This window comes from Tachysurus fulvidraco, chromosome 2, assembly GCF_022655615.1.
Source record: "Tachysurus fulvidraco isolate hzauxx_2018 chromosome 2, HZAU_PFXX_2.0, whole genome shotgun sequence".
NCBI classification, from domain to species: Eukaryota; Metazoa; Chordata; class Actinopteri; order Siluriformes; family Bagridae; genus Tachysurus; species Tachysurus fulvidraco.
This window is the reverse complement of record NC_062519.1, coordinates 4,065,531-4,090,810: the sequence shown is the minus strand read 5'-3', so window position 1 is coordinate 4,090,810 and position 25,280 is coordinate 4,065,531. Positions and strand designations below refer to the sequence as shown.

The window sequence follows — 25,280 nt, the reverse complement described above, 5'->3', positions numbered from 1 at the left end:
TGGCGGGAGAGCGGGAGAAAAGACCGACATGCGTGACGGTCACTTTCAATGCGTGACACTTGACAGCCCTGTAGATGTGTTGTGTAGCTGAGCTTCAACACCTTTACTTTTCTGTACAAGCAGAACCTGTGAGTGGCCATGTTGGTGTGACGTCACTTATATTTACATTTGGAGTCTCCATCAATGAACACATCAACACTGGTTCACTAGGGTGCAGACTTAGGAGTCTGTCAAGCTAAAGCTATATTTTTTATAAACATGTGCGTTAAACAAAAAGGGAAAATAAATGCAGTTGAAGTGCTTCAGGAAGGAGGAGGAAGGTTTTCACCTGTCGTTTGAAGACGAAGCGTTTCGGCTGTTCGGACATCCAGGGGACGTTCGTTCCACCACCTCGGTGCCAGGACGCAAGGGTCTTGATGTATACCTACGTCTTAGACCGAGAGACGGTCGTTACTTGCTGAACTCAGAGTTGTGAAGACCGTCCCGGGTCCCCGAGTAGGAGCTCCAAGATGAGGTCTTAAATGATGAACGATGTTCGTTATTTCAGTCGAATAACATCATAAGAAAGCCAAACTCAAGAAAAACAGGTCAAATCTAGAATCTGTTTTTTCTTTTTTCAAAAAACCCCCCAAAAAAACAATGATCCTGTTTTCAGAAAGAGTTTTCTATATTAAGAAGCCCTTGAAGAACTTTTTTTCTTCCCCATTCTTTGTAGACTCCTCTCATTGTGCAATAAAACTCGCCCGAATTTTATCATCACATCTTACAAAGTTGCCAGAAACTTTGTTCGAAGAAATAAAAGCCATGAGCGGAGGAGAGCAGCAGGGGTTCTGCGAGAACTCCGGAGATCAGCGGGGTTTGTTACGGACCCCCTGCCTGCAGCCCTGCTTTATCAGCAACACACACATACACACAGCTCTGAACTGCTTAGCTCCAGGTCTACACTCTCTCACATTTACACACACACTTTGATATGTAAAAAAGTCTTGAAAGTCATTAAAATAAAATCTCTACAAAGGGTCATAGTATTAAATTCTTAATAATTATAATAATATAATAATTACAGCATCCCTCAAGGCTCAAACCGAGTGAATGAATAAGTCAGTCCTGAAGTTATTATAAACGATTTTAAATCGTATTAAACGAACATGAACGGCACCTCGAGGCACGCTGGGTGTTGAAGTAGCCCTGAACGTGTCGTTTTAATCCAGGAGCACAATTTCTAAACACCCTCTAAACCTTTACTCCATATAAATACAAGACAGAACCTATGAATATGCAGGAATATGCAAATCTGTAAACACATCCATGTCATCCTCGCATCCCAGAGATCTGTAGTTAGCTTAGCTACGTGGCACCTTAACAGATTTGTTATTTTCTCATCGATTAATTTTACCGTAACAACCATCACTGCTCATCACTATGTTAGCAATCTAAATGTACAAAATGCAAATTAGGTACTATGTTGTCATCCTCTAATATCAGACAGGTAAAATCATTTTTGTCCCAAGCTGACCTTGAAAAAGCTATACAGTACAAGCCTTCATCAGCTCAAGGATTGACTAGTGTAATGCTCTCTACACTGGACTTAATCGATCACTTCTCAATCGGCTTCAAAATGGTACAAAACGCGACGGCACGTCTTCTCTCAGACACCTCCAAACGCTCACACATCACCCCTGTCCTCCGCTCGCTTCACTGGCTTCTGGTGCGGTTTAGGGTGGAGTATAAGGTCCTTCTCTTTGTGTTCAAAGCCATCAGTGGTCTGGCCCCAGCCTACCTCACAGAATTACTAAAGGTCTACCAACCAGCCAGATCTCTCCGCTCCTCTGGACATACCTCTCTGGTCACTCTCAAATACAAATATGAGAAGTTTGGAGGCCGTTCATTTGCCAACAAGGTACCAAAGCTGTGGAACGCACTTCCAGCACACATACGATCCATCACTGTGCTGTGTTTTTAAATCGCAGTTTAAAACTTATTTATTCATACAAGCTTTTAACACGTAGCCCCTGTTTCAACTGCTTTTTTTATGTTCTTTGTGTTCTTATATTTTTGTCGTCTATTGTTGATTTACTGGAAAGCGCCTTGTGCTCCTTTTGGCTGTTGTAAGGCGCTCTATAAATAAAACTTGATTGACTGATTGATAAATCCCCGACTTTTTTATTATCATGAACATAAATACATTATTGATATATATATATCAATATATTTTAGCAAACATTAGAATGAACGTATATTATATATATATATTCCCTTCTGTATGAACATGCAAGTGGACAAAAAACAACAGGACACAAGTTACTGTGTGAAGACATTGCAAAATATATTTAACATCGATTTCCATGTGATTGTCAAGAGAAAGTAGATATATTTCTTTTAGCTAAAATACTGTGCATCTCAGAAATGCCATAAGGAACGCAACACTTATGTACACACTTACATTGTATTTACATATCCACGACTTTACAAAATCTAAAGATGTATTTGGACACATGGAGGGTTGGGGTGGGGAAGTAATCAAGAGGACGATCCTAACGGCTTTGGTCTTAGATTTGTCGACTAATTCCTCCGACTAAAAGAACACATTCATACATTCGCATTTTGTGCAACTCTTAATTTCCAACGTTATTGCGATCGCTGACTTCCTACCCGATTTACATCTTTGTATATAAAGCAAACAGTGATTATCAATAATAATGATAATAATAATAATAATAAAAATACAGCAACAAAACTAAATGATTGTAATTAATTCCTGTACAGGATTTATGATTCTATAACCAAAGCTTGCGCTGAAATTTCTCCCGTCCTCACATAATAGAGACGATTCTTGCCGTAAACTGCCAGGCATTTACACAACAGCCCTTTTGCATAAGTGTGTGATTCTGTGCAAAACGTTTTCATTTATACGTTTTGTCGTGGGACAAATGACCCTGAACAGCTGAGTCAGATGAGCCACGGTTTCCTCAACAACTCCGAAGAGGATTTAGACTGAGAAAACAAGCATTAAAACTGTTTTAGCAAAAATATAAGATGGCGTGTAGAAATAAAATAAAGAGAAAACTATAATTTGCATTGAGGCTACATAGAAAATGAGCTGAGTGATGGACAGAGCTGGATTTTAATGATACAATACTGACACCTCGTGGTGGCTAGTGGTAGCGCAGGAAAATGTGGTATACTGTAGAAACAAAGGTTTTTTTTTCTGTTCTGTTCTTTTCTTTTATTTTTCATTTATTATAGCACAACATATCTTAGTAGCTATTCCTGAATGGCAGTGAGTGAACATAATGAATTTAAGGAATACTCCACAGTTTTTTTTTTTTAAATCTCTATTCACAGCATCTGTACGCTTTTTCCCTGTATTGAAGAAAAAAAAACTTTCCACCGAACTCCAAAAATAAACATGTAAGTGCAGCTGATGGGGCAATTAATAAACCTTTTCGTGAAATTTCCTGTTGACAGCAAAAGTTTGCCTCCCTCTTAAAGTTAATGGTGGGTTTTTTTTATCTCTATTGGACAATTTAACGAAGGAAAAAAAAAAATCAGGTTGTCGTGTCAAAAACAAAAACACACGAGAGACTCCTTTCGTAAACGAAACGTCTCCTCTCAGGAAGCTTCGGCGTGGCCGAAGTCGTCGAAACGTTCGACGTGTTTAGGTTGTTTAATAAGATTTACGACCGAAGTCTCTGTGCAAGTTAATCTACGATCGAACTTCAAGTGCGCTGTAAACAATGTAAAAGTGTCCATTTAAATAGAATGTGGTTTATTTTTCACTTCAATGCAGGTAAACATGTTAACGTTGTTCTACACAGATGGACTGCAGAGAGACCGGCTTGGAAAAAAGCGTGCTGGAGTATTGCTTCTCTGACTTATCTCACACACACACACACACACACACATACAGACACAAACACACACATACACACACTTTGTGGTGCACCGTCATTTCAAACAGATCACCATATTGACTCAAGGCACATATGTATACGTTACGTCACGTTAAATGTCATCTAACAAAAATAAATAAATAAATCACGATTAGCCCTGTAATGTTTTAGGATTTTTACTTCAAACGAGTGAACGTCTGAACCGAGAGAGAACAACAACCTGCTCACAAATCTCTATCCGAACCTACAAAAGCCTGTTAATAGTTTATATCTGTGCTTTGGGAAAAATAACCAATTTTATAGTGCTTTTTTTTATTATTATTGACGTTTGCCACTGAGACAATCCCCTGCCCCGACTCCCCACCATCCGGATAAACCGGCTGTTTGAAAAGCACTAGATTTCAGAGCAGAGGTGAACATGCGACGAGTGGGACACGATTATTAGAATTAATAATATTATTATTATTGACTAGGGGAAGAAAAAAAAAAAAGAAAAAAAAAAATCTGCCCTCGTGTATACAATCGTCGTGTCAATCTGAAAGACGTGGCAGAGAGGCACAAACGTGACGGCACGTCCTGGAGGCGTGTGGCGTGCGGGTCTCACCGTGCCGTGTCCTGTCCCATCCTCCCGACTGAGACGAGTGAACGTCAGAAACGGGCTGTTAATGTTGCCCTTGAGTTTTGGAGGGAACTTCGTACTTAAAGACCACGCTGAAGATCTTGCCGCCGAGTCGCTCGGCCAGCCACGAGTTCTTGATGACGGCCAGCTTGAGGCTTTCGCAGTTCAGCATGGCGTAGTAATTGGTATGGATGGCACGACCCATGCCTTCGATGATCACCAGGTCCGTGCCGCGCTCTCGCACCACCGTGGCCAGGACTTTGTCCAGTCGACTGGAAGAACACAGAGCAGGAGTGACTTATATTGTTTTCTTTACATAAACATACAACAAACATATCCACTTTATAATCCTGAATCTATCAGCATCTACAAAGATGCTTATGACACAACACATGATGACCCAGAATTCCCACCCAGGAAACAGCAGTGTATTTGTAATGGTCTGATATTTAATCAGAAAGTAAACAGATACTATTAACTTTGGCTGTAAAGCTTTAACTGTGTTTAACTTAAATGCATAGATATAAAATGGATGATGTGACTCAGGTGAACTTTACCTCAAGTCCAAACAGGGAGAACTGGATCCGCTCTGAACTAACGTCAGTCTGTCCTCTTTTACTCCGGCTCTGATAACACACGACACAGTACAACCAAGATTAGCACACGTCTACCACTAAACTCTGGTGTGTCTGTGTGTGTTAGAGAGTCAGAGAGAGAGAGAGAGAGAGAGAGTCAGAAAGACACACAGAGAGAGAGAGAGTCAGAGAGACACAGAGAGAGAGTCAGAGAGAGACACACAGAGAGAGAGAGAGAGAGAGAGAGAGAGAGAGAGTCAGAGAGAGAGTCAGAGAGAGAGAAAGCGAGGCAGACAGAGAGACACAGAGAGAAAGAAAGAGAGAGACACAGAGAGAAACAGAGAGAGACACAGAGAGAAACACTGAAAGAGAGACACAGAAAGTGACATTGAAAGAGAGAGACACAGTGAGAGAGAGACACATACACCCAGAGGACACTTACTGAATGACAGGATCCATAGCAGCTATTCTCTCAGTGACGATCTGCAGCTCGCTGTTAGTCACGTCATTCAGTGCAGGACTCGAGTTACTCGCGAGAACAACCTGAGAGGTGATAAATCTGCAACTGTAACTACGAATGAACACATTTTAACTTGTATACACACCAAACTGCGGTAATAGTATGTGTGTACATGTGTGTGTGCGTGTGTGTGTACCAGGGACACACCTCTGTGCCTCGAATAAGAAGTTCTCTTACAAAGGGGAAAACACCTAGAATAATGTCCACTCCACTATTATCTACGAAAAACAACGCACATTTATGAGGAGGACCCTGTAACACAGGAAGAAAAAAAAAAGGAGACACGTCTTTAATCATGGTGTTTAAACTTAATGGCACGTATAAGTGAACAGATTATGGAGTTATTATCAGTAACGCAGACGAAATGCAGCCACAGAAGTGTGACATCACGGCAATTATTAATCTCAACAACCAGACTGTTGTGTTGTGTCTGAAACACAGGCGATGATGTATTTACTAGTCAACATTCCCTAACTAACGAGACTCATTTTCCCACTAAGGCATTGGTACTTTTACTTGCTTGCTTGCTCCCCAGCGTGTGAACCCATTTCCCCGAAGCCCGTGATGATAGTCTGCACTTTTCTGTAAAAACTGGTCACTTCTGATATGTAAAGTGTGCTGGGGGATGAGGAAAGAAGAGGTAAAGCAGGTTTGTCACCTTCAATCTTTCAATCCACTGGTTATAGGCATCTACAAGCCACGGACGCTCTGGAAAATATATAGGGGGGGGGGGGGAGGGAGGAAAAAAATGTAAAAATGTATGGATCAGGCCATCCTTAAAAATACTTTGGTTTGCAGTAACAGTATAAAAAAAAGGGTCGGTAGGTAGGTCTATATAATTTTTTTTTAAAGTTTTAACGTGTAAAAAAAAAAAAGTGATGGTGATTACGTAGGTATGACTTTAAACAAATTAGCATATCGTCACGTCACTGACTGGGTCTTCAATCCGTGCCTTCGGGCGCATCGTCGCAAACCTTATTTTGATGCTGGACAGTTTTTTCCAGAACTTAGTTAACAAGTTAAAGCGGTGTCGAGCTGTTTTAATGAATATTTTAGATGTATTATTGCGCCCGAACCCGTTAATATTATTTTATTGCTTTTGTATTAGTTGTTTGAAGAGTAAAAAAAAACCACGCAAATTTACGACTGGCAAGTCGGTCGGACTTAAAGCAAAAAAAATAATAAAATTGAATCGGTCCTAAATTGACAGGGTCGGTCGGGTTACGGCAAACAAGAATATTTTTAAGGATGGCCTTAATATAAATTTTTATCCACAGTGTATAAAATACAGATTTTTCACCCCATTTCACTTTTAAATATAATTCAGTAATTCTTTTATAAATCAAATTTTAATCATTTAAAATAATTATTACTTCATTTTATGACACTTAAGAGTTCCACACAATTACGGCGATGACAGTTAGTCTTTTTTTTTTTTTAATAAACTCCCTTAAAATTTTATTTAGTAATTATTAAAATAAAATTTTTTTATATCAAATTTTATCTAATTTTTCCTTAATATTATGACACTTAAAAGTTCCACACAATTACAGGGATGTCAGTGAATCTCTCTCTCTCTTTTTTTTTTAAAAACAAATTCCCTTTAGAACCAATGGACCAGATAAAATTCTGAACCAAAAGGTTTTTGCAGGACAATCACCAACCTGTATGATAGGATTGCGTCCTGCCTACTTCGTACAGAATTAAGAAACTCTTCATTTAAACGGTGTGACAGCAGGCTTAGAATTTGCACAATTCTGGGTAAAGATACTATACACAGGTGCATCTCAGTAAAATAAAATGTTATGGAAAAGTTCATTTATGTCAGTAATTCAACTGAAATAGTGAAAGTTGGGTATTATATAAATTCAGTACACACAGAGTGCAGTAGTTTAAGTCTTTGGTACTTTTAATTGTGATGATTTTGTCTCACATTTAACAAAAACCCACCAATAAGCTCTCTCAGATAATTAGAATACTTCATAAGATCAATAAAAAAAACATTTTTAGTGAATTGTTATCCTTCTGGAGTGGGGCACGGTGGCTTAGTGGTTAGCACGTTTGCCTCACACCTCCAGGGTTGGGGGTTCGAATCCCGCCTCCGCCTTGTGTGTGTGGAGTTTGCATGTTCTCCCCGTGCCTCGGGGGTTTCCTCCGGGTACTCCGGTTTCCTCCCCCGGTCCAAAGACATGCATGGTAGGTTGATTGGCATCTCTGGAAAATTGTCCGTAGTGTGTGAGTGTGTGAGTGAATGTGAGTGTGTGTGTGCCCTGCGATGGGTTGGCACTCTGTCCAGGGTGTATCCTGCCTCGATGCCCGATGACACCTGAGATAGGCACAGGCTCCCCGTGACCCGAGAAGTTCAGATAAGTGGTAAAAAATGAATGAATGAATGAATGTCCTTCTGGAAAGTATGTTCATTTACTGTATATGTACTCAATACTTGTTTGGGGCTCCTTTTGCTTTAATTACTGCAATAATTTGGCATGGCATGGAGGTGATCAGTCTGTGGCACTGCTGAGGTGGTACGGAAGCGCAGGTTTCTTTGACAACTTGAGCTCATTCACATTTTCTGGTCTCTTGTTTCTCATTTTCCTCTTGACAATATCCCATAGAATCTCTATGGGGTTCAGGTCTGGTGAGTTTGCTGGCCAGTCAAGCACAACAACACCATGGTCATTTAACTTTTGGTGCTTTTTGCAGTGTGGGCAGGTGACAAATCCTACTGGGAAGTGAAATCATCATCTTTAAAAAGCTGGTCAGCAGAACGAAGCATAAACAGAGAGAGAGAGAGAAAGAGACAGTGAAAGAGACACAGAGAAAGAGGAAGAGAGAGACAGAGCGAAAGAGACAGAGCGAAAGAGAGAGAGAGAGCAATAGAGAACGAGCGAAAGAAAGAGAGGGAGAGAGAGACAGAGAGAAAAAGACAGAGCGAAAGAGACACACACACACAGAGAGAGAGGGAGAGAGAGAAAAGCTTTAAAATGTCTCGGTAAACAGGTTCATTGACTTAGGCTTTAAAAAAAACACTATGGACCAACACCAGCAGATGACATTGTACACCAAATCATCACAGACTGTGGAAACTAAACACTGGACTTTAAGCAACTTGACCCATGAGCTTCTCCACCCTTACCACCAGACTCGAGGACCTTGGTTTCCAAATGAAAGAAGAAAAAAAATCTTGTTCTCATCTGAAAAGAGGACTTTGGCCCATTGGGCAACAGTCCAGTTCTTCTTCTCCTTAGCCCAGCTAATATGCCTCTGAGGTTGTCTGTGGTTCAGGAGTGGATTAAAAAGAAGAATACGACAACTGTAGCCAAATTCCTTGACACGTCTGTGTGTGGTGGCTCTCGATGCCTTGACCTCAGCCTCAGTCCATTCCTTGTGAAGTTCACCCAAATTCTTGAATGGATTTAGCTTGAAAAGCCTCTCTAGTCTGCGGTTCTCTCCGGTTGGTTGTGCATCTTTTTCTTCCACTGAATGTTCTGTTAACATGCTTGGATACAGCACTCTGTGAACATCCAGCTTCTTTGACAATGAATGTTAGTGGCTGACCCTCATTGTGAAGGGTGTCAGTGATTGTCTTCTGGACAACAGTCAGGTCAGCAGTCTTCCCCATGATCGTGTAGCCTAGTGAACCAAACTGAGAGACCATTTTGATGGCTCAGGAAACCTTTGCAGGTGTTTTGAGTTGAGTAGCTGATTGACACGTCACCATATTCTAATGTTTTTGAGAATGAGTTTGTTAAATGTGAGTCAAAATCATCACAATTAAACGAACCAAAGACTTAAACTTCAGTCTGTATGTACCGTATTTATATAATACACGAGTTTCATTACGAGTTGAATTACTGAAATAAATGAACTTTTCCACAACGTTCTAATTTACTGAGATGCGCCTGTAAATATTTTAAAGACAAAAAATACATTTTGTCTTTGCATTATTAATCGTCTCTTACCTTGCAGCTGCTGCTTTGCCTGTTCGAACCCGAACTGCGGATCGGTCTCCAGAATGCTGTGAAACAGGTTGATGGATCAGAACTTGCACTTGCCATCCTTTAAAAGATTCCCTTCTTTTTCTTTTTCTTTAAATAAATAAATAAATCCACCACTGCTCTCACTGGTATACTTTTACATATCGCTCACTCGGACACAGCTTTGGCTCCCCAGTCGAACACGTTGCCCGCCAGCAGGCCTCGGACCAGAGTGAACTGCCTCTGCTCCCAGTTCAGCTCCTCCAGAGACTGCACCACTTTCTGGTAGTACTTCAGCGCCATGTCGTTCTCCTTCTGCTTGATCTGTGGCCGTGAAGAGAACACGGGTTTCTGATCTCTTCAGCGTCATATAAATGCATAACATTAAATATATAATGCAAAGTATAAAACAGCTTTAGTCTCTGGTCTTTATGTGTAATGTTTGGAGATCTTCAAACTACTTAAAGCTGCCTTTCTCTTTTTAATCACTGCTTATTCATTCAAGCTTTAGTTCAAACCTTAGAATAAGGGTCAGGAAAGTTGAACTCGTTCAGACAATGTTCCCTGGTGTCGAGCAGACTCCGAACAGTGAGCGATCCGTAAGCGCTGGAGGAAAAGAAGAGGAAAGGCACTAGGGTCAGGACTAGAGTCTGTTCATAGAAATGCATAATAATTATTTCTACTAGATATCATACTAATTGTGTGTGTGTGTGTGTGTGTGTGTGTGTGTGTGAGAGAGAAGACCGGATGCTTGATGTGTTCTCACAATGGCTGATGGCGTAACGTCTGTAGCTTGTGTCTGTACTTCTGGCGAAACTTCTCTGCCCTCTCTGTGGCCTCAGGCTGGTCTTTCTGACTGGCCACAGCTCGCTTCACCACCTATGCCCAAATAAACCAAGAAAAAACAACTGAGGTCAGTATCGCTTACTAATTATCAGCATTGTTACAGGTCTATTGTGAATGCTTTAGGTACATCTACATGACCTTATTTATACAATAAGTTCCATATTTGTAATCAGTTACATTTCAGGCATCAACAAATAACTGACATCGTGGCCTAACGACAAGTTAAGGTGTGGTCTGATTGATTTAAAAGTGACGTGACGTACGGCTATTTACGGTGACACATACTCAGAATTCATTTTCTGCATTTAACCCATCCAAAGTGCACACACACAGCAGTGAACACACACAGCAGTGAACACACACAGCAGTGAACACACACATACCGTGAACACACACCCGGAGCAGTGAGCAACCATTTATGCTGCGGCACCCGAGGAGCAGTTGGGGGGGTTCGGTGCCTTTCTCAAGGGCGCCTCAGTCGTGGCCGGCCCGAGACTCGAACCCACAACCTTAGGGGTAGGAGTCAGACTCTCTAACCATTAGGCCACGACTTCCCTACGTGCTTGTATTACATACGTACTACAGTATTATTTTTACATTACTAAACTGCTGTTTAGATGTGAGAGCAGATACGCAAATAAAATAAAAAAATATAATTAAATATAAGCACTAAACAGGAACTACAGTTCATAGACCAAATGGGCTGCAAGAAACAACTACAGTGTGTGTGTTATACTTTATGAAACATGAAAATTCCATCACTTGGATCTTTCAGTTAACCACACATTGGACTAATGTTCAGAAATCGGGCATGGCCGGATTAATAAAAACAGCAGTGTGATAGAATGGGATTTCTGGACAGAGTAAAGTTTGGGCTTGTGAGTGAAGCCTCACCCCATCCAGTGCATCTTCAAAACAGTAGAGCCAGTATTCTCTAGCCAGAGCGTCCTCTGTGAGGTCCACAGTGTCGGGGATGTAAGACGAAGGGTCCTGCAGGAGCGGCAAGTTCACCAGCTGCCTCTCCAAACGATCCATCTCCAACATGTCAAACTGCAGAACAGACGAGAGAGAGAGGGAGAGAGACAGAGCAAAAGAGACAGAGTGAGAGAGAGATAGAGAGAGAGACAGAGAGAGAGAAAGAGAGAGAGAGAGAGAGAAAGAAAGAAAGAGACAGAGAGAGACAGAGCGAAAGAGACAGAGTGAGAGAGAGATAGAGAGAGAGTAAGCAAGAGAGAGAGGGAGAGAGAAAGCGAGAGAGAGCAAGAGAGAGAGGGGGAGAGAGACAGAGCGAAAGAGACCCAGAGAGAGAGAAAGTGAAAGCGAAAGAGAGAGAGAGGGGGGGGGGAGAGAAAGAAAGACAGAGTGAGAGAGACACAGACAGAGAGAGAGAGAGCGAGAAAGAAAGAGAGACAGAGAGGGAAAGAAAGAGAGACAGACAGAGAGAGAGAGAGAGACAGAGAGAGACAGAGCGAAAGAGACAGAGTGAGAGAGAGAGAGAGAAAGAAAGAGAGACAGAGAGGGAAAGAGAGACAGAGAGAGAGAGAGAGAGAGAGAGAAAGAAAGAGAGACAGAGAGAGAGAGAGAGAGAGAGAGAGAGGGAAAGAAAGAGAGAGAGCGCGTGCATCATAGCACAAATCTTAGTCATCAGTACAGTCTGAGTGATGCAACCACAGCTAAAGAGAGACATTTTGGTAGCAATACTGTCTGAAAAATCTTTATCAAATCTATACAATGTCACTTTGATCCTCTCTAAACTTCTACTTTAATTCTACTAAATATCAGCTACTAAAATCCATTTCCACAATAAATACACAAAGGCTACAGATATGGGGGGGAAACCTAAATAAAAAAAATCCTGCTTAATCTATCAATAGCAAATTTGGGCTATTTCTCATAAAGATGTAGATTTTTCTTGCTGGTAGTGCTCTCAAAATTCTCCTTGTAGCAGCCATTCTCAAGTAAGTGCGCTTACACTTCTAGGGCACCCGAGTTGGTTTGACAGCTTGCTTTAGTCACACACAGCACAAATTTGTACGACAACTACACAAATCCTACTGTGGTGAAAAGACAGAGCGAGAATTAAAGACGGTTTTAAAAAGCGAAGAAAGCCAGAAACGCGTCACTCGCCAAAGGATGTGTACTTACAGGAAACTGATGTGAACAGATTAAGACAGGAAGAGAGAGATGTACGTATGAATGGGAGAAGAAATAAAGATGAATAAACATTTTAAAAAATAAATAAATGCATGGAATTTACAAACATCGAATGAATGAAGAAAAAGACGGCATCGGGTCACACCGATCGTACGAAGGACGACTTACCGTGCCGCTTCGTGCTCGCTGCATAGGATTCACATCCGGAGACACGCTCATGAGGCCGGAACTGCCGGCGTAGTTTTCCTCCCAGCTGTACTGATTAGGATCTGAACAGATACAATAAACCTCATCTACAAAAACTACTGATACAGATGGTAAATCCAACGAGTTTAGTGTTAATCCAGGTTAGGGCTGGGCGATAAAACGATAACGATATGTAACGTGATAGACACGTGATCGATATCAATAAAAAAATGTGCCCGATAAAACGGTTGATATTTTTTTATTCTCCGTCGGAAGAAAACCGAAGTTGCGAAGCAAGTATGGTTGCATTAACAAAGGCACTCGCTCTCTGGTAACCTAGCAACATAGGGAGTGACACGCTAACAGCCAATCATGTAACAGTATCATGTTCGGTTGTGCCATATCGTTGTCTCGCGCTGGTCAATGTAATATATTTTTCTCCTGGTCCTTATTTTAAACGGGTCATAAAAAATATCAATAATTATCGATATCGACCGATATGAAACACTGATATCGTGATACAGTTTTCAGTCGTATCGCCCAGCCCTAATCCAGATGTCTGAACAACTTACTGTCTTCTTCTGCACCCTTCAGAAATGCCCCTATAGTACCCAGGTAACCTTCGTGTCTTAGAAACAAAGCCTGAACTTCACCCTGAAACAGAATAACAAACATAAGTCAAATGAACTAAAACACTTTCAGGGCAAAAACGCTTTATATTAAGATTCCCTTAAATATAAAAACAACATATGTAGCATTAATAAAGCAATTAACACTTGTGATATTTTTTTTTTTTAAATAATAAGCCACGGTTCATACTATAAGTGAGTAAAATTAAGCTCACCATGATTGTTAGCGATTGTTACTTGTAAAAATTCAGTTTCCGTATTTACACCAAACATTAAAGAAGCGCCGTTTCATTGCTGTGAACTTTAAACTGTAACATAAAGGATAGTAATTTATAGATTCACGGTAGAATACACAGTAGTTTCAAACTTTATTTATTTAAAACAGCCTTTAAAATGTGAAGCTTAACATGTTCGAGTAAAGAGGATATGTCGTTCATTAAAGGCAGGGTCTCTGATTTTTGAGAAATGCTTCAGAAAACTGAGTCGGGCCGAATAATAAACAAAAATCAAAACAAACAATGAGCAGAAAGGGGCGGGGCTTGTCAATATGCGGTGGAGAGAGTGTTCAGTGCACATGTGTGACATTAGCAGAAAGTGGTTTTGACCTTAACATGGAGAATAAAAATAAAGAAAGCGAAGAAAGGCTTACGATAAGGCAAGAAGTAGGCGGGTTAATAAAGGATCAGCTTTCCAGCGCTGGAGAGAACTGAAGGAGCAGGAAGTTTGCCACATATTCACAGGTTGGAGTTTCCCGAGTCAATAACTCCTGAGCTAAACGCTGTTACTACACAAATAACACCTCTTTTCTATCGTAGTAATGTAGAGACGCAGCTACAACCGCGTTTTGTGTAGTAACAGCGTTTAGCTCAGGAGTTATCGACTCTGGAAACTCCAATCTGTGAATATGTGGCCGACTTTACTTAAGACGCCGAGGCGCTTTTTTCCTTCTCGATAGGTGAGTAACGTTGGTTTTGCTTTGTTACACAGAACTAATATATGCCTTTGTCCTTTACATGATTATGCTTGTGTGTCATTTTTGCTTGTTTGTTTATCTGCAATCGTATTGTTCTTCCCTTCAGCTATGATAAAGACACGTTTCTTTCCATTCGTTGCCTGGGTTACGTATGTATGTGTGGGCGGAGCTATAAATACAGGGGTGGGTGTGTTTGTTTTGGTGATTTCAAATGTTGACATTGGCTTTCAAAAAATCGGAGACCCTACCTTTAATAAGCAGAAATTGTAACTTGCTTTCAAATAGTTGTGGTGGAAGAGGAATAAAACACAACGTGGTGTGCTGGTAACGGACACATCGGAGAGGAAACACCACATAATCTTATCGCAGATAAATTTCTTACAACACCAAAGCCCTAAAAGCAAGTGTTCTCACTTATGTCAAAATCATGTTTGTCTTGAGGGTATGTAAACTTTGGCACTTGATATCTATCAAATGAACTGATCAGAACGTCGTGAGTTTGAATCCCAGGTCCCACAAGCATTCACCGCTGGGCCCTTGAGCAAGGTCCTTAACCATCGATTGCTCACAAAAATGCGATGAAATGAACCAAGCATGTGTACTTGTAAGAGTGTGTGTGTGTGTGTGTGTGTGTGTGTGTGTGAGTGTGTTAAGATGAACGGAGATGGTCAGGTACCTTGGAGAAGAAGTTGATGCTGTAGGTGATGGTGTGCATGGTTACTGGGTGACCTCGGATGAAGAATCCGCCGAAGTAAACTCGGGTGAGGTTGTGCGATCGGGCGTAGAGACACGCTAGCTGACCGATATCGTTACTGATCATGTGCAGCAGGCTCTTAGCCATGTCTTCTTTGGAGAACTCTAAATATTTATAATATAATTATAATAATAAATAATATAATATATATAAATATATATAATATATACATATTTATAATACATAATACATATAATACATATATGTAAGTACACATATACTTAAAGATGCCCTGCTACACGTATTTCATAACTTTTGTGGTAATGTCTGAAGTTTACCATGGACTCTGTAATATTTTTTTGTGGAAAAAAGGCCTCGGTTACCTTGTTTCAAGCCATTCTAGTGTGGTATAGAAAGCCTGCAGGAAGACTCCGCTCGATTTGCGTCAGTTCTCATTAATATTCAATGAGCTATGCCGCTTGGCTCCGATTGGCTAACCGCTAGGATATGAGAGCGTGACTATTCATTCACCCAGCGCAATAAGCAGCCTAGGATAGAGGAACTTTGTTTACGATCACCTGGAATTGTGGCAGAATGGCTTCTTCAGGTATATTGCCATACTGTATATATATGACCCTGAATCTGAAGAGGAGAAGGAAGCACCAGAAGAACCACAACCAGCTCGTTTAGCCATGGATGTATCTGGATGGTAATTTACTTATTCAAGTAAACTATCAAGCATTTTGAAACGTAATAAAATGTATATGTGGCAATTGTCTTCTGACATCTTCATTACACCACTGGCTAGTGGCCAAATGTGTGTAGATGACAAAAAGCCTGCATTTTCTTCAGAGTGCTGCTGCATAAAGTTTCGTTCACATAAATGGGCCTTCCGAGGTCTGTTAAATCTATATAATTAGGCTATATAATAACCGCAGTGAATGGCAACAGATTTTGTGCTTTTAATTCACGTCTTTCACATCATTCTGCGAGAGATTATTGCAATAGAATTCCTTTGAAGGTGAAAGTCAGCTAAGACGTTGCCTCGCAAATACCCGCGGACAATACCCCTATTATTATCAATTTACTATTATCCCCTGCATAAGCAGCCGAATTTATACCAATGTACAGTATTAGCCTAATAAGTTTTGGCTCGCAAAAAAAACGGACCGTTGACGTTCAGCCATCCTTGCCGTATAGGAAACTCACTGAGCTACACGAATTCTGTAGGCGCCGTCTCGAGTTGGAGGGCTCACGAATAGTAATGAGCTCGATCAATTCTACGTCACTCTGAGCAGCTTTTCTAACTGACCTGATTTCTCCGCTTATTTCTTTTCAGTGGCTAGAGCTGACAGGGGAGGTAGCAGGTCATTTTCACATTCCCGACACAACACAAACACATATGGACCTAACACATATCAAACAATACAAGTAAAAACGGTTTTGTGTTGAAGGGCACCTTTAACTGGCTAAAAAAATGTTAAGGTTGTTTTTAGCACATTACAAATTATTGTTATTATTATTATTATTATTATTCATTACATACATAGCTTGGACTTTTTTCTTCCCAAGATATGCCCGGCATGTACAGATTTTCTCTCTCATTTTGAGACGAGTATTAACTGTAAAAATCCTGAAATGATCTGTTATACTACAAAAAAGCCATCTTTGTACGTGAAAACATATTGACTACAGAACAATTTGCAAACAGTCTCATTCGTTTCGATATACTTTCTTTATATTTACTTATTTCTTTTGGCAGGTCATTTTGAATTTTAAGAAATAAATTACAGCTTACAGTGAAAACGAGACTCAATGTCAAGCTTGAAATGACTAAAATAACTTTAATAAAAATAATTTTTAGATAATAATTTTTTCTTTTCCATTTAATAAACTTATATTCTATTTATTGTGTCCCGATTGGCTTAAAAGTCCCATAAAACGCTTTTTAAAAAAAAAGCTCATGCAAGAAACAAAGACCTTTTGCTTCATTTCATAACTATGACAAAAACATGGCTTGCCAATCTGGGTGAAATGTCGTGCGCTCTACTTGTGAAAGTAAACCTGTCCCTCTAATGATTATTAGGCCAAACCTCAGGCTGCTGGTTTTGTACACGTCACCTTTATCGGTGGTGGCAGATTTCCCAAAGCTGCTCGCTATAAGGTATCCCGGCAGTCCCAAAGACACGGACCCTCCTCCGTAGATGTCCTTAACCAACATGTCCACGCTGGTGTGCTGTCCCTTGGAGGCCAACTGTAAAAGCTCATCGAATCTCTGTAGAAAGATTTAACAGTGAATCGATGGGGAAAAAAACAGCTCCTCCGTTGAAGGTAATATCAAAGGCACTAACCTTGGTTTTTGTAAGCAAAGCTCCAAGACCCCAGAACGTCCCACCGCCGATGGAGCTTCCGCCGATGCGCTCGAATTTGTCCTCCGATTCAACCTTCAGAGTGGGAAGGTGTGTAGAATTATTAATCCCATCATATAATGCAAACATAACTCAAGATCAAACACTCGCCTGATCACATTTCCCAGGCTGGTTATAAAACTGCGTAAGAATGATTGCAACCCTCTGGTAGCTGGACTTTCCCTTCATTGTGCTTTATTTATGCAGCTGGATATGAATCAGAAATTTATTTGTACAAATGTGTACACAAGAAATCTGGTATTTGCAAAAATCCTGTATATTTGGACAAAATGTTTGGATCCTGTTCGTGTATGTTTAGACTTTAAATCACTACATTCACATTGAGTACTCGATACTATATATCTGGAATATAGTGAAGTTAAATGGCTTATTTCTAGTATGTTTAGAGTGTTTAGATGAAACCCTTTATAACGCTAGTTTGCATAAAAATATAAAGAAAGAATTAAAAAACATGAATTAAAAAAAAAAAAGAAATGGCATAGTACGAACAGAGGACGAGCTGATCTTCTTCTTCTTCTTCATTTGATATTTTATGATTTTTTTTTTTTTGGCATAGAAATGATTCAAAATCCTTCTGGACTTCAGACTTTACTCAGATCTGTCATTTTGTGCTCCTGTGGGTCTGTATACTTGTCAATTTAAGGAGTTTTGTGGGTGTCATTAAATGCAAATGAGCTGCAATAATGATATAATATTTTAACAAGGCCAAACGTTTAGATACTTTTATTTGAATCATTATTTTTTTAAAATAAATATTTTGTGTGTGTCTATACAAACGGTCACATCAGTCACTGAACACCGCTGAACCTTATCTGAGCTTAATGCTGTTTAAAGTCCACACGAGACGGAGGTTATAGCCGTTACCTTGACGATGGAAACTCCAGAGCCGATATTAACCAAAAGATAAGGGAAGATGTCTGGGTGTGTGTTCTGGAAGCGAAACTCAGGGTCAGCATGTTTCGCGTAAACAAAAGCCTCATGAGGGATATTCTTCAGAACAAAATTACAGCCCTTGATAAGACACGACATCTCGTCCTCTTTGTCCACTCTGTGATGAAAAACAGAAGATAAACAGCTATATAAACTGTACACACTGTCGAACAGCTTGTTGTGTGTGTTTTAATTCCCACTCACTTGAGTTTTAACTTCTTCTCGATCAGATCTTTGAACTTGTACGCTCCGCCTCCTGTAGCCTTGATAACTTTGGTTTCCGTGTTCACCAGGTGGTCTTTGATAAAATCCAGGCAGGTTTCAATGTAGCGGTTCTCGAACTTGATGAAGTGGAGCCTAGCCGTGATCTCCTCCTGGACCGAGATCTCGTACAGCGGCTCTCCGTCTGCTTCGTTCTACACATACATAATAATAATAATAATAATAAAGCAGTTATGCATACATATACACGCAATACTTCTATTAATACACCACGAAGAACCTTTATCATGCGTGTGATAGCGTTAGATTGCGTAGAGTTCGTACCTGAATGCTTGTCTTGGCCGTATGATCGCATGACCTCACTCTGGCCACTTTGTGCTGTACGGTGGAGTAATACGCCAGTTTTGTCAGCGAGCCACCTATTGAAGGGAAAATGTAGTCACTCTAATGGGCTTTTTACACCTGGTCACTTCCTGCGTTTTCTGTGATCCGATAGCTATCCGACGGTAAAAAGACCAGGTCTAAATGCCCTCCGAAACGTTTTCGAGACGGATATAAATCCGATGGTTCAAACCCCTTCAGGAGGAGGTCTGGGACGCGTTTCAGATGAACCTGGACAGGTGTAAATGAATGTGCTCGTTCAAGCCACATACGTCAGCGCTATACTCCTCCCAAACGGAAGTACGTTACTCGCAGGTGACTCACGAGTCGTGCATCGCGCCAGAAACAAACAGAAAACGAGTTTTTCCGTCTTCTTGTTGATTGCATTCTGAAAACCGCACACACCAAAGCGTGTTCCATTTCAATCACCCCGGAAATGAGGTAAATAATGAGGTAGCATTTTGGGCGAAAGTAAAAAGATCGGATCGATATCAGATTCGCCGAGACGCATTTATGTGGCCTAATTTAAATGGAACAGTTTTAACAAATCAGATAGCTATCGGATCAGAGAAAACACGTGAAGTGACCAGGTGTAAAAAGGCCCTCTGACTTTCATATACATGCAATCTGTTCTCTGTGGTCCCCAGAGTATACAACATTATACACACGAACAGTTAGTGCTCCATTTGAGACGATACGACTCTTCTGAACTCATACACTAGACAGTAGAGAACATAGTGTGTAGTGTGAAGTGTGTAGTCCATCGTTTTGGGATGTATAACTGATGAAGAAAAGCGTTTCTAAAAAGAATGTGTGACCTTAAGGAAGAGGGATTTTCATGTCAACATTTGTCATAATGTCTTTAATCCACCTAGTTTTAAAGGAAATATAGTCAGGGATGAGATTCTACACAGATGTGGTCTTCGGTTGACTTTAGGTTTTTGTGAAAACGTTTAACCTTCCATTTTAAATAGTGCTCGTTTTGAACGATTTCCTAACAAAACCAGTTTTATTTTTACAAGTCAAATCATGTCAAGAAGCTTGCGTAATACAAAGTTACTTTTCTTAGTAATAGCTGTGTTTTCTAAGCTTCACTCTTCCCCTTGACGATTCAGATTCTAGAACCCTTTTGTTTGGATCGAAAATCTTTCTTGTAAAAAGTTGCTTGCAGAACACAAAAATTAAACTCCTGAAGCAAGAAGGAAGAGAAAGCCAGTGGCTCGGGAGTAGAACTGAAAAAATTATAAAAATGTATGCAAAAGCAATAAAGTGAGCATAGATAAGTTTTAGTAGCCTTTTTGTTACATGAGGTAGAAAAGGATTTAACAGAAATCTTAACATCTTCATGAAGGTGAAAGAAAATGGTCAGATTGGATAGAAAATGTGGTGAGAATCTGAAGAGCAGTATCTGTTTAGCCACCACAGAGATACCCTCAAAGACCACAGAGGTGCCCTCAAAGACCACAGAGGTGCCCTCAAAGACCACAGAGGTGCCCTCAAAGACCACAGAGATACCCCCAAAGACCACAGAGATACCCTCAAAGACCACAGAGATACCCTCAAAGACCATAGAGATACCCCCAAAGACCACAGAGATACCCTCAAAGACCACAGAGATGCCCTCAAAGACCACAGAGATACCCCCAAAGACCACAGAGATACCCTCAAAGACCACAGAGATACCCCCAAAGACCACAGAGATACCCTCAAAGACCACAGAGATACCCCCAAAGACCACAGAGATACCCTCAAAGACCACAGAGATACCCTCAAAGACCACAGAGATACCCCCAAAGACCACAGAGATACCCCCAAAGACCACAGAGATGCCCTCAAGGACCACAGAAATACCCACCCAAAGACCACAGGAATTACAAGCTGCACTTTCATATAGACGCAATGCATTATGGGATATTTTGACCTCTCATTAGCTCTGTGTTGAAGAAGCTCGTGCTGTTAAGACCTAAGGTTTAAATCCGTTCCTATTGTACATGCGTTGGCGGTGTCACCCTGTGACGTCAGCACGGGACACAACCACTAAGCTCTCACGAGATCAGCAAAAAACCGAAACCAATAAAATAAAATAAAAACACACACAAAGCAATAAACACATATAAAACATATATATTCCTATAAAAACGCTTGATAGGTTTCAGAGTGAAGTTTCCTTTTCTCACGAGACTAGCTAGCTAACGTCAAAGGACAAATAAATGTCCAAAATACACAAATTATCGTTAATATAATTAGTTTTATGTTTTACAATATAAACTGGGACCCAAGTGTGTGTTTTATTAGACATTGTGTCAGCAGCACACAAGCTTTTGCTCGAACTGTCAAGTTCTGTAACGTTAGCTAACCTTCAGCTAATCAGTTAGCAGCTAGCAAGTGGCTATTATACACAGAAAAGTACACAAAACAACTCAGTTTAATACCTATATCTATTGCGAACCTCTTGGCATTTTCCAAATTCCGAAATATTTCATCCGGAGGAAGGGTTATGCTTTTATCCATGCTGTGCGAGCCGCTGTCAGTGCCTCCGTCCGTCGCCATCTTCCGTACTTGTTTTGACCAACAAGCACAAACTGCACACTAGCCTACTTAGTAGTATGAAGGAATAGTGCGCATTCAGCAGTGACGGAGCGTCTCACCGCACTTTATAGTACGCTAGTGTGCATTTTAGGACCAGTAGCATTCAAAGCACGAGTTGAATCCGTTCACAATAAAAGTCTGTGCTAAGGGAAGAATTGACGTGTAATACGTTTTTGACCTGATGCAACGTGTGTGTGTGTGTGAGAAAGAGAGAGAGAGAGAGAGAGAGAAAGAAAAAAGAAAGAAAAATACAGTCAAATAAATAAAGGAAGAAAGTATGAAAAAAGTATGAAAGAAAAAAATAAAAGAAAGGAAGGAAAAAAGAAAGAAAGAAAGAAAAAAAGAAAAAGAAAATACAGTAAAAAGAAAGAAAAAAGAAAAAACAAAGAAAAATAAAAGAAAGAAAGAAAGAAAGGATACAGTCAAAAGAAAGAAAGAAAAATAAATACATAAATGTAAGTAACTATTGTAGTGTAACATTACTAACATGTCTTGCACATTACTAACAATCAGTGTTGGGCAGTAACGCGTTACTGTAACGCACTTACATTTGACAGTAATACTGTAACGCATTACGTTTTAAATAAAGTAACTCCGTTACAGTTATATGGTGTGTTATATGGTGCGTTTAATTCATTTTGGCTGAAGTGTAGCCTACAGCCTAACCTCATGGATATCTACACCAAGATGTCACCTTGGGGTTCTAAAAATGCATCAAAACCGCCGCCATCTTGGAACAGGGGTCTTGTACTTCAAATTCATGGATGATGCCGGACTTTTGTGCTGCGTTTGGATGTTCAAATGAACGAAATCTAAAAACCAGACAGCAAGGGATTACATTTCACAAGGGAGAATGTGTTTTATGATATTGAATGTTACGGAATTATATTTCTGGTTACGTTTGTTTCAGTCCTTGGTTAACGACCGCAGCTAATCCATACTAGTTACCCTTTAGTTTTTGACAGTTAGGAAAACCAACAATGTTTGTAGATTCCCGAAGCTATTAATAAGGACGTTAAAAATTGACCCATGCTTTTTTTGCTCAAAGGTGAAAAGACAAAACTTTATGTATGTTTTGTAAGGTTCCCTTATCTGTCAAACATATTTTATTAGATTGTCCTGGACTTAACACAAGCAGAATGCTCTTTTATTAACTTACTTCACTTAAGGACATAATGACATTAGGCCTGAAAACGTTTTGGATTTTTTATTGTATGTTAATTTAAAAAAAAAAATTGTATAATATGACTTGCTGTTTATATTTGTTTAGTTTTTTTTGTATTTATATGATATTTGTGTTTTTGTAATTGCATTTTTGCCATGAAAATAGCTTTGATTGCTGACATGGTATTAAATAAAATAATCTGAATCTGTCACACCATTGTAGCTGTATTGTAGGCTAAGGTAAGTAGTGATTGTTCATTTGAAGTTTAATCATGTGGAAGAATGTAACTAATAAACTTAGACCTACTAGCACTATGCATTATATTTTGAAAAAGTAGATTATCTTAATATCAAAACCTTAAATTTTCTCTGGACTCAATGATCAATACATGTCTGACCGTTGGAACAAACCAAAAAAAGAAACAAAACAAAAGTAGAAAATCGCATTCATGACGATTTATGGTGATTTTATTTCCGTTAGACCTTTGCCTACTGTACATTGACGCTGATGCATTGAAGAGGAGGGAGTCCCCAGCTCCAAATAGCGGCTCTATTGTCGCATTCGTTCCATTGAACTGCCGTAGCCAAGGCGACGGTGTAGATATCTATGGCCTAACCTGTTTACAGCAGTGACACATTGTAAGATTGGTGGATGCCAACCACTGTAAACACGAAGACGCTGCACTGTGGGCATGTTTCCGTTTATTCAAGTATGTGCGGCAGTAACGGCGAGTCTAGGCGAGAGTTTCTCAAAGTGGAAATATGCTCATTATTTCTTTAAAAAAGGAACTAAAAAGTTACTTTTAACAATAATGTTACTAACAGCAACACATTACTAACACCACGTTATTAACAGCACCACATTACAAACAGCACTAACATTACTAACACCACATTACAAACAGCACTAACATTACTAACACCACATTACAAACAGCACCACGTTACTAACACCACAACATTACAAACAGCACCAACATTACTAACACCACCACATTACAAACAGCACTAACATTACTAACACCACATTACAAACAGCACCAACATTACTAACACCACATTACAAACAGCACTAACACAAACAGCACCAACATTACTAACACCACATTACAAACAGCACCAACATTACTAACACCACATTACAAACAGCACTAACACAAACAGCACCAACATTACTAACACCACATTACAAACAGCACCACATTACTAACAGCACCACGTTACTAACAGCACCAACATTACTAACACCACATTACAAACAGCACCACATTACAAACAGCACCACATTACAAACAGCACCACATTACAAACAGCACCACATTACAAACAGCACCACATTACAAACAGCACCACATTACTAACAGCACCACATTACTAACAGCACCACATTACTAACACCACATTACAAACAGTAAACGCACCACATTACTAACAACACCACATTACAAACAGCACCAACATTACTAACACCACATTACAAACAGCACCAACATTACTAAACACCACATTACAAACAGCACCAACATTACTAAACACCACATTACAAACAGTAAACAGCACCACGTTACTAACAGCACATTACTAACAACACCACATTACAAACAGCACCAACATTACTAACAACACCACATTACAAACAGCACCAACATTACTAACAACACCACATTACAAACAGCACCAACATTACTAACACCACATTACTAACAACACCACATTACAAACAGCACCACATTACTAACAACACCACATTACTAACACCACATTACTAGCAACACCACATTACTAACACCACATTACAAACAGCACCAACATTACTAACACCACATTACAAACAGCACCAACATTACTAACACCACATTACAAACAGCACCAACATTACTAACACCACATTACAAACAGCACCAACATTACTAACACCACATTACTAACACAACATTACTAACACCACATTACTAACAGCACCACATTACTAACAGCACCAACATTACTAACACCACATTACTAACACCACATTACAAACAGCACCAACATTACTAACACCACATTACAAACAGCACCAACATTACTAACACCACATTACAAACAGCACCAACATTACTAACACCACATTACTAACAACACCACATTACAAACAGCACCAACATTACTAACACCACATTACTAACAACACCACATTACAAACAGCACCAACATTACTAACAACACCACATTACAAACAGCACCCACATTACAAACAGCACCAACATTACTAACACCACATTACTAACACAACATTACTAACACCACATTACTAACACCACATTACTAACACCACATTACAAACAGCACCAACATTACTAACACCACCACATTACAAACAGCACGTTACTAACACCACACTCACATGTTTATACTTTACATCACCAATAAAACACTTCTCTCCTCTTCAGAATCCCCAGAATGCACTGCGACATTTCTAGGGCACTATGTAGTGCACACGGCTGTAGTTCACACGGCTCC

General features: G+C 39.9%; 1 protein-coding gene across 4 annotated transcripts; it reads right to left on the bottom strand.

Moving 5' to 3' along the window:
• Positions 1-2,301: 2,301 nt before the first annotated feature.
• On the bottom strand, positions 2,302-25,203 carry pank4 (pantothenate kinase 4 (inactive)). 4 transcript variants are annotated; one of them, XM_047806532.1, is made up of 20 exons: positions 25,165-25,203; positions 18,972-19,066; positions 18,630-18,841; positions 18,360-18,543; positions 17,418-17,510; positions 17,188-17,341; positions 15,049-15,230; positions 13,343-13,424; positions 12,753-12,853; positions 12,576-12,581; positions 11,325-11,480; positions 10,351-10,463; positions 10,103-10,190; positions 9,757-9,908; positions 9,570-9,625; positions 6,266-6,315; positions 5,755-5,859; positions 5,530-5,630; positions 5,070-5,138; positions 2,302-4,784 (listed from the first exon to the last, which is right to left on the bottom strand). In XM_047806532.1, the coding sequence occupies exons 4-20, from the start codon at positions 18,522-18,524 to the stop codon at positions 4,556-4,558; spliced, it is 1,902 nt and encodes a 633-aa protein (XP_047662488.1). In that variant the 5' UTR covers positions 18,525-18,543; positions 18,630-18,841; positions 18,972-19,066; positions 25,165-25,203; the 3' UTR covers positions 2,302-4,555. The 4 variants fall into 4 exon arrangements, with proteins under 4 accessions (XP_047662488.1, XP_027023499.1, XP_027023501.1 ...); XM_027167698.2 differs by lacking the exon at positions 25,165-25,203 and adding an exon at positions 21,461-21,745; XM_027167700.2 differs by lacking the exon at positions 25,165-25,203 and adding an exon at positions 21,478-21,625.
• Positions 25,204-25,280: the final 77 nt, after the last annotated feature.

Bases quoted from the DNA above. Each gene is read 5' to 3' on its own strand.
- pank4 (XM_027167698.2), bottom strand. From the start codon at position 21,578: ATGGCGACGGACGGAGGCACTGACAGCGGCTCGCACAGCATGGATAAA. The intron at 9,909-10,102 runs GTTTGAACTAAA...TCACGGCCACAG, and splicing joins TTCCTGACCCTTATTCTAAG to ATCAAGCAGAAGGAGAACGA. The intron at 6,316-9,569 runs GTAAGAGACGAT...TATATTTTCCAG, and splicing joins GGCAAAGCAGCAGCTGCAAG to AGCGTCCGTGGCTTGTAGAT.